The following is a 12718-nucleotide window of genomic DNA, read 5'->3' as shown; positions in this document are numbered from 1 at the left end:
TTTTAAAAAATAAATAAAACAATTAAAAAATAGTAAAAAAAAAAAAAAAAAAAAAAAAGAGAGAGAGAGAAACATAAATCAGGATGGATTTTGACTATGGGCTGTAGTTTGCCAACCCCTTACCTAGAACAAAGTCCCTAGACAAGTTGCAAGAGACAATTTATTTAAAACCCTAAGATTTTATAGCAGTTACTAAAATACTGAACCCAATGGCCTAGTGATTAGTTGGCAGGCATTCAGGAAATTACTACTGGAGGATGAAAGAAATAACCTACACAGGGACAATTGCTATTAAGGAGAGGCCAAACTATTCTTTGAGATAAACTAGAAGGCTGATAATCTACCCTTTACTAAATAAAAAGAAAAACAAAATTATTTTGTGGTTGATTTTGGCTGCATCTGACAAAATGTAGAGAAGAAATAACTCAGAAAAGAACTGGTCAGTTTACAGGCAGAAATGGAAAGAAATAGAATCATAAACTCAAATACTTACTGGGTAGAATGAAGCAACTTTTCAATTATAAGACAAAAGAGAAAAATCCTTTCACTTAAAGGTTGATTAAATAGTTCTACAGCAAGGATCAAATCACTGGATGACTGCCATATCTACTGTTAAGATCTCTGAATGAATTAATGTGACTCAGATTAAAAATCCAACTAAGAGTATAATGGTAGTTAATCCTGTAAATTAGAACAGTTTAAGGAAAGAGACTAAGGGTATGGCTCCCCTACTTAAGACTGGAGGCCTGTTACCCAGAAATTAAGTTCAGAGAGGCATGGAAATATGAAAGCAAAGAAATATAGCAAATCTAAAAGTATGAATTAACTATACAGCACTTTGGGGTCATCTTCCTTGCAGAGATGATAAGAACCTTATGCAGGTGGGAAAGCAAATGAACTGAATAACTAGTGACCAGAGGATGAAGTCATTCTTCTAATATTTTGTTAAATTTACTTACTTTTAAATTCCAGAAGAGCCAGAAATCATCTGTAAAGGAAAGTAGCAAAATAAATAGCATGCCATTTTCTCCTAGGGTTGATGCCTACAAAAGGAAAAATGGATATTAACTCTTATGTGGCATTATCTTTCTCTAATACTGAATGTAACTTTTTAATAACTGAAATTTAATCTTAGGTCAATCTAAAAAGTTGTCCAATCTTTTCTCTCTCTATGTAGGTTCCTTTGGAAATCTGCCTTTAGAATAAAAGAAAAATAAGACTATATCATGAATGGACGGAATATTACACAGTGGATTTATGTGAGTACAGCTGGGTTTGAATCCTAATACTCACTGTTTACTAGGGAAAACTGCAATCTCAGTTTGTTTCCTTGACAACATTCACATCTGTGAACCACATGCTAAGCACTGCACTAAATTCTAGGAATACAACAATGAGGTCCCTAGTCACAAAGAACTTAGCTTTATTGTTAATTTGCAATGTGTTTTACAACTACCTAGTGAACAGGTAGGATGACTGTGAAGGCCAAATGCGACTGTGCTAGAGCTTCAAAGATTGTAAAACACTACACAAATATTTATTTATTCAAACATTTCTTAAAATGCCAGGCATTGTGCTAACTGCTAAAGATAAAATAGTGAGCAAGGTTTATATGGTCCCTGCCCTTGTAAAGCTTAGTCTAGCAGTGATCAATAACCAGTAATAAGAGCTAAGTGTATGGCAGGAAGAACAGGGTGTTTAGGGAGTTTAGTTCAGGGGAACTAGTCTAGAGGCATCAACAAAGGCTACCTAGATGAAGGTACATATAAACTGAGACCTGAAAGATAAATAAAAATTTGTATTATATTCTAAGGGCAATGATTAAAGCATAGGACTGACATGAACAGAATGACTCAGTTTTTGGCTTGAGTAAGGGCAATTGGATGGTTGGTAGTGGTAATTCTGTTTACTGAAGAAAAGAGGAACAATGAGCAGGAGGTTTGGGGTCAAGATCAATGATGTGTTTTGGTGCCTGTGAGGCAGCAAGGTGGATTTGTTAGTAATTAAATATATGACTTGGGAAAAATCCAGAAAAGAAATATGAATTTGGGAGTATTTGCATACAGGTGGTAACTGAAGCCATGGAAGGAGATGATTGGCTAGGGAGATGGAAGGGAAATAAGGCAAGGGAGAGTAGGTAGCCTTGAAAAAAAAAAAACAATAAGAACAGATATTTAAGGGAAGAGGTGCCTGCAAAGAAGACTAAGAAAGCATACCTGGAACTAAAATCTCCTCAATCTAAAGTAACAGTTCAAGGATGGTAAAGATATTGACAAGGACTTAGTGAGCTTGATAGAACAGTCTGAGTGGCAAAACAGAAAACAAGGAGAGCAAATTTTTCAAGAAACAAGGGGGAATGGGAGATATGGGGAAGTAATTGGTAAGTACACAGTTTGTTTTTTTTTTTTTAAATGGTACTTATTTCATCTATATGCACTGATACAACAGGAACAATAACAGCTATATATTTATAAAAGAAAAGACTGCCATGCAGCTACAGAATTACTTAATACAGAAAACAGTAAAATACACTTTTTTTTTAAATAAACAAGACTAGTTATAGCAAATTCTCTTTTTATGAGGATCAATGTTAAAATCCTTGCTTTTATCTCTCCCCACTCAGTTACTATATGGTGCAAACTAATTTTAGTTATCACGTTAAGCAAAACATACTAGAACTTCACAAAATATACAAGATTTCAATATCTGAGGAACTGGGATTAGAAAGCAGAAGCAGCCTTCAAGTCTTACAAACTTTCTCATAAGTAATAAAGCATTTGCTGTGAAAGCAACACTCAAAAACTATAGGGAAATTACCGGTAGACTTATTTTTTTCAGTTTTTCACTGTCATCTTTTCAGATATTTGAGCTTACTCTTTGCTAATCAAAATCTCAACTTGATATTATTAATATATAAGAGGTTTATCTGCCCCAAACTAATTGTGTATACTAGGAGAGAGCCCTTTAATCTGATTCAGAATTACTGATTTACAAATGCTATTATGTGAGCTACTGGAACCTTTATTGCACCTTACCAGCTAACCTTGGAATATTGAAATTAGTCTCCCCATCAAGTATTCCATCAGTTTACCCAACTTGCCTGTCTAATTTTGCTTCTACCGGTAATTTGCCCTGTTTCTTGACATAAGATAATATGTACACTGGGGGTTTACGGGCAGGGAGAGATAATTCTTCATAATGCCAAACTGTTGTATATACTGCAGGAGGGAGCAGTCTTTAGGTTGAAATGCCAGCAGAAACCCCCCCAGCAAATAAGACAACCAAAAAGGTGTCCCTACACATTTCGTAGCATCCTCTAGAAGGGAGGGTTACTGCCTCTGATTGAGAAGCACTGAAACAATTTTGCTTCCTAGGCTCTAACAGCATCCATGAAGATAGCTTGTGCATCAGTTCCTTCTAAATTCTTGGTTGTTTCCTGGTTCCTTGAATTTGCTGGATTAGTGACCACAGCATAAAGTGCTGCAACAGTTAGTAGCACAAGTTTTCAAACTGTACTTGGGAATCTATGATATACAAGTTAAGTCCTGTTTTTAAATTAGTTTTATATATTGGACTTTAATGTGAGATTGCCTTGTCACAATTAATATAAGTTTAAAGTAACTATTTTAGCACAAGGCAGATGTCTTACTAGAAATGAGGCATTACTATAATCTGTGAATAAGACCAATTCTTGAAATTTAAATATTTCTACTTGTGCACTGTCTTTACCAAACGTGTAAGATACTCTTAAATTTTAGAATAAATCAATTTCCAGCAACTAAAAAAATCTGATATCATTTTAAAAGTTTCCTTTAAATAGGAATTCTTTATAAAGCGGTAATACGCACATAAAATAAGCTAAAATATCTCACACCTCCTCATCATGAAGTGCAAAAAGCTGTTTTTTTCCTCACCCTTTTGATAGGGCCAAACTGCTGTCTAGAGTAGGAAAAAGAATTGCTAACTAGCAAAGGTTAAGATTCTATACTTACCAAAGTCCTTTGATAGGCAAGCTGATAAAACATCCCCCAGTTGTGAAAAATTCAGGGAAAACCCCCAGAAATTGGTTAAGTCTTATCTCCAAATTGCAGGAAGCCTCCTAAAATCAGCAACCTAAAAACAATTCTTGCTCCTTTGACTAAATTTTTGATAACTTCCTCTGTTAGTAATATCAGATTCACTGGGGTGAATGGGGGAAGGTAAGAGGAAGGAAATCTGGCAATATTTATTTCAGACTCAGAAATGTTTTAAAAATATAGTCTCAAAACATTTTGTTAGACAAAATACCTCCACTGTATGTTATGTTTTTCCTTTTTTGAACTCATGAACTTGCTATGTGAGTTTTTGCAAATTAGTTTAAACACTTAAGGGGTTGCTAACTTCAGACTACAGGAATCAAAATTTTAAAACTTCATTAAAATAAAAGTTAAATTTTTGGCATATATTCTCAGAACACCTTAAAAACAGACTTCTAATTCAACTAATGTTGTCAATATTAAACTCCTTAAAATCAATTATACCATAAAAGTAAAAGACAATGACTTTGCCATTAAACAAAGTTTTTTTTAAAAAAGGTGGTATTCTCATGTTTCAGTCCCATGCTGCCATATGAAAAAAAAGGCAACTGTCAGGAGGTTCTGAATTGTGATTGATTTGGATGTCTTGTAGTAAGCTTGGTGTTTTCCAACAATCCAAATTAGAAAACTTGGGGGAAAAAAAAATCAAAACAGATTTTTGCTTCTGGTATTCTTTCAATGTTGTACTACAAAGGCTTATAGATTAGCTTCATTTATTCCTCTCACAAGATCATCCCAACTGGGAACCATTTCAGTTGTGGCAACCCGAAACAGGGCTTGAAGATGCTCATCTGTCAGTGGCTGGCTCAAAGTGTGTTGGTTTCGAGTCAGATAAGAAAAAGCCTTTTCACAGATTTGGTTACTATCGAACAAGGATGCCACCTTATAGGCAACCCCTTTGATAATTGGGTAAGATTCAGCAGGCAATCCAGCATAGAACTGTCCCAGGGTTTTGACTCTATATTCATTCCAAAGGCTAGTATTTGCCTGAAGTTTTGTCAGCTCCACTCTTACTGAAATAGGTGCATATTCGGGTTTAAAGTTAAATGGATTTGAAAAAAGTTCTAAGTCCTTTTTGATGAATCTTAGGTCCTTAAAATGTCTCTCAAAATCTTTCTGCAGACGAGAGATCACCATTTGATATCTGTCGGGATCAAATATTTTTTGATCTTCCTTATATTGCTGTTTAAGCTCATCAACAACTTCTTTGAAAGCAGGAAAGTCTGTTAGATTTTTTTCTTCAATATGTCTCTGAAATAAATTCAGCTTACTTTCAAAAGTACAAATATGGTCAAAGGCAGAAGCAGCAAAGACTTTACTAGTTTGCAATTCTTCACTGAGTTCTTGAAGGTAGTTCATAACATCCACCAAAAAGCCAAAGTCACAAAGCCATTGCTTGTCTGTGAAATGGACTGTTGTTGCCCCTACTGAAACCAAGAATGCTTCTATTTCTTTTCGTAATGAAAATATTAATTTTAAAGATTTCCCTCTTCTAAGCCAGTTGTTCAGACATCGTCCATTAATCCTTTCACCATGCTCTGACTCAGATTCAGTTAGTAAAGACTGAAACTCCGGTCGCCTAACGCCTCTGGTCTTAATTAAAACTATCCATTCTGATATGGTATTTACGATCTGATTAATATCTATGTCATAGGAGCTCAACAGTTCCAAGTGAAGAAATCCTGAATAGTGGATAACATTCCAACAGTTGGGACTCACGGCCTTTTCTCTCATGTATGAGACCAGTCCTGAGTTCTCACCAATCATTCTCAAAGTGTGCGTCGTGGTCAGTCCAACCATTCGCTGCAAGCTAAGCCCTGCTCTCTGCAAAGACTCTAGAATGGCCGACATGAGTGCACCAACACTGAAGTGATGAGTCAGGTTGATTATGGTCAGAAGGTCTTCCTGCACCTCCAAATCATGGCCCACGCCACGAATAAAGACCAGGAGATAGTTCTCATAGGCCACAAAAGCCTGATCGTCCAAGGCAAGAGAATAGGCTTTAAATTGTCTGGCTCGGTTAAAAAGCTGACAACGTAGATTACTGTCAATGCTCAGAATCCTCTGCCTTGTGATCTCTGGAGACAGATTAATTCTTTGCAAGACGCCTACATGCTCCGGCAGTACCTCTTTTAGCAATATCTCCATGCACTGGTGTACAAAGTCCCCCTCAGCCCAGCCGCGACCCTTTAAGGCCAACAGGCGACAGAGCCCGAGGCCTGCACGAGCAGCTTTCTCCTCTGGAGTGAGCAAGGTGCTCAACGACATGTCGCCCTGACGCAGACGCTCCACCAAGGCCGCGCGATCGCCCTCCGCCACATACCGCTCATAGTATTCGTGTTCCGCCTCGTAGTGGCGCCTGACGTCACGTTCGCGGGTAGAAGCGACAAGGCGGCGACAGACCAAGCACAGGGCCCCATCGCCCTCTGGAGGTTCCACCACCAAGTAACGCTGGGTCCATTCGGGCCGGAAAACAAGAGCCTCGTCGACTTCCATCTTGCTCCTTTTGGGCGTCATCCACATTCTGCCAGAGTACACAAGAACGGGATCAACCTCAGAGAGGCCGCAAAGCGAGGGGAGGAGCCCGACTAGCGGCAAGCAGCTCCAGAGCTCTGCGCCAGATCACCTCAGCAGCCGGACACCAGCCTTTGCCATGGAATCTCCGTTCCTATTGGCTGGAGATTTCGTAGTCCCTGTAGCTACGACCAACGAACCAATTGGAAGAGCCGACAGTGATTTCTAACGCGCAAGCGCACATCCTTCTAAGCGAGTGCGAGGCAGCCTTAGAAACGGACGAAAAGGCCCAGCAGCCCACGCAGTTGAGAAACTTGATTGGCATTCAAGCTGCCCAATCAACAGCTGCCACTACAGGGTGTTACAGGATGGTGTAAACCATAATTGAAGGAAGACCAAGGGCTTGAGGGACTGAAGTGATTGGCTGAAGGTACTTCCGGCGAGCATCTGGACGCGACTTGGGCCTCTCTGGCGCCAAAATGTCGCTTGTGGCGGGGGTTATTCGGCGGTTAGACGAGACAGTGGTGAATCGCATCGCGGCGGGGGAAGTTATTCAGCGTCCAGCAAATGCGATCAAAGAGATGATTGAAAACTGGTATGGAGGGAGTCCAGCCTGGTTCGCTTAGATTTTACGACCTAAAGGGCCGCTTCTCTGAATGGCGCGGACACGCCTCGGTGACGAGGGCGGAGGCGCATCCGGCGCAGGCCCGTGTCATTGGAAGCCGCTGGAATCCTGGGGGCGCGTCGGTCCCGCCTTTTCCTTTCCCGGAACCGAGAATTTCTCCACTGCTCTCGCGATACATAAATTCTAGGGCGTGTGGAGCGCCTGTAGCAGGGGTGTGTTCGGCCTAGCTTTAGTGGTACCGTTAACTCAGAGAGCTACTTAAAATTATGCAGAAGATGCGAAATTAAGAATGTATAAAAATTTATCGTGGGAGGAAAAAAATATTCTTTCAGAGTATACCATGTTATCAGTTTCTTATTCAAGAAATCAAACCCGTTCAAAGGCACAGTTGTTGAGTTCTACTAAAAATAAATCGTTGGGGGCTAAGGCTGTAGCTCAGTGGTGGAGAGCTCCCGAGCACATGTGAGGCACTGGGTTCCATCCTCTGCGCCACGTAAAAATCAGGAATAAAATAAACGCATTGTGTCCATCTACAGCTAAAAATATTTTTAAAAATAATAATAAATCATTGGAGTTTTAAGACAGGCTAATGGACGTTGGGCTTAACTTTGAATCCCCTTATTACCAAGTCAGTGGCCTCACTGCCTTTTACTTTTTGGAGAGGTGCTTTGAAGATGTCTGACTTATTAGGGCATCTGTTGATTCTAATGCTTAGCTCTGTCGCAAACATGGAGCAAAGATGTTAAAAAATATGTGGAAAGAAAATTGGGCGTGAACGGTAAACCTTACAAAAGACAAGTACCCAAAGACTATGTCATGTCCTTTGTATTAAAATCACTTGATGTTAATAAAGTCCATACATTATTAGAAAAGAAAAATCTTTCTGGTGAAGAATGACAGATTTGTAGAGAGATTCATTGTAAAAACATAAAGCATTCAGAGCGATGGGACTGAAAGAGCAGTGGGTCAGAAAGGACCTCAGAGGGAAAATAAGAAAATTGGTAGAAGAGACACACACAAAAAGAAACATGGAACCTGGGGACGTTTTCATTTGATTTGTGGTGGTAGTATAAGTCGTTGTCTGGCTTTTGTTTCTATAGTCTTAGAATAAACAGAATAACTTAAAACCAGTTATTGTACCTTGCCCAAATTCTGTACAACAAAACTAAACATACTAGTTCAGTGGCTTATAATTAATTCTGTAAGCAGAGATTTTATATGGAGTCCAGTTAGACTCTTTTTAATATATGTAATGATGGCTGATACAACATCAATAAAGGGGCTCCTGAGAAAGGTCTTTAATGTTTAAATAACTTATTTTCTTATTTCTGAATAAGGAATTTTCTGTGAGCAAGTCAATAACTTCTTTCTCATGCAGCCCCAGGCTGAATTTATTTTGTCTAATAGGTGCTTTGTGTGTATAGGCTACTCTGTGAAAGCACGAAAGATTTATTGACTTCTTAAAGAACTTTCTGCCTTACCATTTTTTTCTTTACCATACGTATGTTTTTCTTTGTTTTGTTTTTGGTGGTACTGGAGATTGAACTCAGAGGCACCCTGCTACTGAGCTACATCCCTAACCTTTTTTGAGAAAGGGTCTCCCTAGTAACCCAGGCTGGCTTCAAACTTATGACCCCTCTGCCTTAACTTCCAAAGGAGGAGGGATTATGTGCCATCACACCTGACTATATTTTCTTAAAGAGAAGGGATAATGGAGAAAAACATTTAGAATTTTTAAAAATGACATTAGAGTCACTTAGAAATCTGGATAAAATTGATAGTAAAATTAGTTGAGAAGAGAGAAAGATGCGTTTGCTGAAAGTTCCTACTTCTGAATTTAACTTTTTTCCCCTAAAAGAATAGAAATAGTGATGAATGACCTATTAGAAATGATGTTGTTCTTCTTTTTATCTTACACAATATGTAAATTCATATGATGTAGACATGGAGTGTGTAAAACAAATGAAAAACACATCACTCAAGCACTCTTGTATTTATTTAGAGTTCATTTCTATTGCTTGACATATATTAAAATACATGCATGCAATAGAGTAGTTGCAGACTGATAATCTATTTTCTGTTTGATTTGCCAGTTTAGATGCAAAATCCTCGAGTATTCAAGTGGTTGTTAAAGAGGGAGGTCTGAAGTTGATTCAGATCCAAGACAATGGCACTGGAATCAGGGTAAGTAAAACCTCAAAAAAGCAGGATGTTTGTGTGCTTCATGTCATATCTCTGCAGGAAAATGCAGAACCTTTCCCCTTACTGGAAACTTTAGGCTTTTGTAATTGGAAATTTTTGGCTGAAGAATTCAATACAAACAATAATTATGTGTTCTATTTTGTGTTGTATATTGTTCAGTGGATACAGCAGTGAATAAAATAGACAAAAATCCTTTCTCATACTGCAATGGGTATTTCCATTATAGTAATGAGAAACAAGCAGGTAAAATAAATAGTATGTCATATGGCATTAAGTATTATAGAGAAAACTAAAGCAAAGGAAAGAAAATGAGGGAGTGGGTAGGAATGCAACTTAAATAATTCAGGAAGGCTTTAGTATGGATATGATATTTAAGGAGAGATGTGGTAGAGATCAAGGAATAAATCATGAAATTATTCAAAGGATAAATCTTCTGGGCAGAAAGAACAGAAAAGACAAAGATCATGAGATGAAGAATGCCTGGCATGTTTAAGGACCCAGAAGGAAGCAAGTGTGTCTAAAGCAGGTTGAGCAAGGAGATGAGATCAGAGAGAGAACATGCTGGACTTTGTGGTACATAGTAAAATCTTTGGCTTTTTTAGTGACTGTGGTAGGATACTACTAGAGGGTTTTAAGCAAACTGTTATATGATTTGGTGGTTTTATAAAAAGTTCTTTGTTTGCCATGTGGGAAAATAGACTGCAGAAAGACAGGGCAGGGACAAGGAGGAGGTTCTTGCAACAATTCAGGAGGGTATATTAGTGCCTTGGATCAATTTGGCTGTAGAAGAGATATAAGAAGCAATGTGATCCTGAGTTAATTATGAAGGCAAAGCTCTCAGAATTTGTGATGTTGGGTGTGAGAGGAAAAATCAGGATTGAATTTGGTTTTGGCCTGCATAAATGGTGAAAAAAATTGCCATTTACTGAATGGGAAAGATTATGGAAGAAACAGGTTTGGGGAAGATGGAAAGTTCATTTTGGCGCACATTAAATTTAAGATTTTTCTTTGTGTGAGGGTCTGAAATGCAGTGTATAGTTTGCAGGTAAAAATTTGGGAGTTGTCTGCATTTTGATACTGTTAAAGAACATAAGACTAGGGGCTGGGGTTGTGGCTCAGCAGTAGTACGTTCACCTAGCACGTGCAAGGTGCTGGGTTTGATCCTCAGCACCACATATAAATAAATAAATAAATAAATAAATAAATAAATAAATAAATAAATAAAACAAAGGTATTGTGTTCAACTACAACTAAAAAGATATTTTTTTAAAAAAGGCATAAGACTCACCTAAAAAGGTGCTCAGCATTAGTGAGAAGGAAATGCAAATACAAGCCACAGTGAGATACCACATCACACCCATTATTAGGATGACTGTTATCAAAATAATAATAAAATTATTGGCAAGAAGGTAGAGAAATTGGACTCCTTGTGGATTGCTGATGGAAATGTAAAATAGTGTAGCCACTTTGAAAAGTGGTATGGTGATTCCTCAAAAAATAAAACAGAATTGCCATATGTTTCAACAATTCCACTTCTGTTACACACAGAAAGTGAAAGCAAGAACTTGAACAGATATTTGTATAATCATGTTCATTGCAGCACTATTTACGATAGTTAACTGGTAAAAATTCAAGTGTCTATCAACAGATGAATGGATAAACAAGATGTGATGCATATATACAAGATGGGATGATATTTAGGCTTAAGTAAGAATAAAATTTTGACAAATGCTACAATATGGATGAACCTGAAAGACACTATGTTAAGTGAAATAAATCAGTCACAAAAGAACAAATATGTGATTTCTATTATATGAGGTTTCTAGAATAGTCAAATGCATTAAACTCAAAGTAGAATGGTGGTTTGCAGGGATTGGGGGAAGATGAAGAATGGAGAGTTATTGATGATTGAGTACAGAGATTCAATTTGGGGAAGATGAAAAAGTTCTGGAGATGGTTGCTTAACCCTGTGAATGTATTTAATACCACTGAACTGGATAATTAAAAATGGTTAAGATGAAAGTTTTATGTTAACATGTATTTTATTACAATTTAAAAAGTTGTAGATATTTAAAAGTTTTTCTAATTAAAAAAGTAGGCTATGAGACTGAATGAGATCATCAAGATAGTGAGTATAGATAAGGATGAGGTCCACAAATGAAATCCTGTGTTCCTCCAGGGGTAGGAGGTAGAAAGAGCAAATGACACTGAAAAGGAACAGCCTAGTAAGAAAGTAGGAACGCCAAGACAATGTGGTATTCTGGATACAAAGTGAGGAAGTCATCACTAATTTAAAAACGCTTCTAAGAGAAATTTATTTCTAAATTAAATTGATAAAATTGAAATTCAGGAAGATTTAGAAAAATGGATAACATAATTATTTGCTTTTTTTTTTTTTTTTTTAATTTCTAGAAGGAAGATCTGGATATTATGTGTGAGAGGTTCACTACAAGTAAACTGCAGACCTTTGAGGACTTAACCAGTATTTCTACCTATGGCTTTCGGGGTGAGGTAAGTTAAGGTTTAAAGAAATGTGTAAAATATCCTCACATGATGACACTGCTGTCATTTCAGCATATATTTCTCAATATGAAAGGTAATAAGATTTGGTATTTTTTACTTGTTAAATATATGCAAATTTGAACCAACTTAATTAAATTTAGTTTCCAGGACTGAAAATTATTCATAAATATTCAATATTACTATAAACTCCCCAGATATTATGTGTCACTTGATAGAAATACCCAAAACCACTTATAAAGTTTTCTTGTCAAAAACTGAAATGTGGAGCTGGGTGTGGCAGTGCATGCCTGGAATCACAGCTACTAGAGAGGCTGAGACAAGAGGGTTACAAATATAAGTATAGCTTGGGCAATGTAGTGAGACCTTGTCTCAAAATACAAAAATTAAAGAAGATTGGGGGTGTAGCTGAGTGGTAATGCATTTGCCTAACATGTCAGGTCCTGGGTTCACTCTTCAGGACCACCAAAAAAAGAAAGAAACAAAAAAGTGAATCTGGGGGCTGGGGTTGTGGCTCAGTGGTAGAGCACTTGCCTAGCACTTGTGAGGCACTGGGTTCGATCCTCAGCACTGCATAAAAATAAAAAAATCAAATAAAGGTATTGTGTCCAACTACAACTAATATATATAATATGTATATTATATATATATATATATATATATATATATATAATATGTATATTATATATATATATTTCATTCATATATATATGAATGAAAGTGAATCTGCTCAATATTTGTATCTAAGTCGCAATATAGGAAAAACATAGAAGTCAAGCAA

The 12718-nt window shown here is 37.3% G+C and overlaps 2 protein-coding genes and 1 pseudogene across 5 annotated transcripts in view; 1 reads left to right on the top strand and 2 right to left on the bottom strand.

Annotated features, from left to right (window-relative positions):
* Nucleotides 1–4074, bottom strand: part of LOC308643584 (RNA 3'-terminal phosphate cyclase-like) — a 28912-nt pseudogene extending 24838 nt beyond the window's left edge. Inside the window, exons 1-2 of the transcript XR_014024401.1 lie at nucleotides 3993–4074; nucleotides 960–988 (exon numbers count right to left, since the gene is read on the bottom strand). The product of XR_014024401.1 is annotated as an RNA 3'-terminal phosphate cyclase-like (transcript). The remainder of the gene's footprint in view (nucleotides 1–959; nucleotides 989–3992) is intronic.
* A 698-nt stretch (nucleotides 4075–4772) lies between these two features.
* On the bottom strand, nucleotides 4773–6593 carry EPM2AIP1 (EPM2A interacting protein 1; the record flags this gene model as incomplete). Its single annotated transcript, XM_081283226.1, has 1 exon — nucleotides 4773–6593. One exon carries the CDS (start codon nucleotides 6591–6593, stop codon nucleotides 4773–4775), a length of 1821 nt encoding a protein of 606 aa, XP_081139352.1.
* A 345-nt stretch (nucleotides 6594–6938) lies between these two features.
* The window catches only part of MLH1 (mutL homolog 1), a 45510-nt gene continuing 39730 nt past the window's right edge, over nucleotides 6939–12718 (top strand). For 2 of the 3 annotated variants that reach the window (XR_014020751.1, XM_081283479.1), the window contains exons 1-3: nucleotides 6939–7185; nucleotides 9309–9399; nucleotides 11830–11928. Coding sequence is in view for 2 of the 3 variants with exons in the window: in XM_081283479.1 (XP_081139605.1) it covers nucleotides 7070–7185; nucleotides 9309–9399; nucleotides 11830–11928 (306 nt within the window). In the remaining variant the exon portion in view is untranslated. The remainder of the gene's footprint in view (nucleotides 7186–9308; nucleotides 9400–11829; nucleotides 11929–12718) is intronic. The other variant, XM_081283480.1, reaches the window with a different exon arrangement.

The sequence above is a fragment of the Spermophilus citellus genome (assembly GCF_964194105.1).
Source record: "Spermophilus citellus genome assembly, chromosome: 3".
In the NCBI taxonomy this organism is placed as follows: Eukaryota; Metazoa; Chordata; class Mammalia; order Rodentia; family Sciuridae; genus Spermophilus; species Spermophilus citellus.
This window is presented reverse-complemented; position numbering and strand designations above follow the sequence as displayed.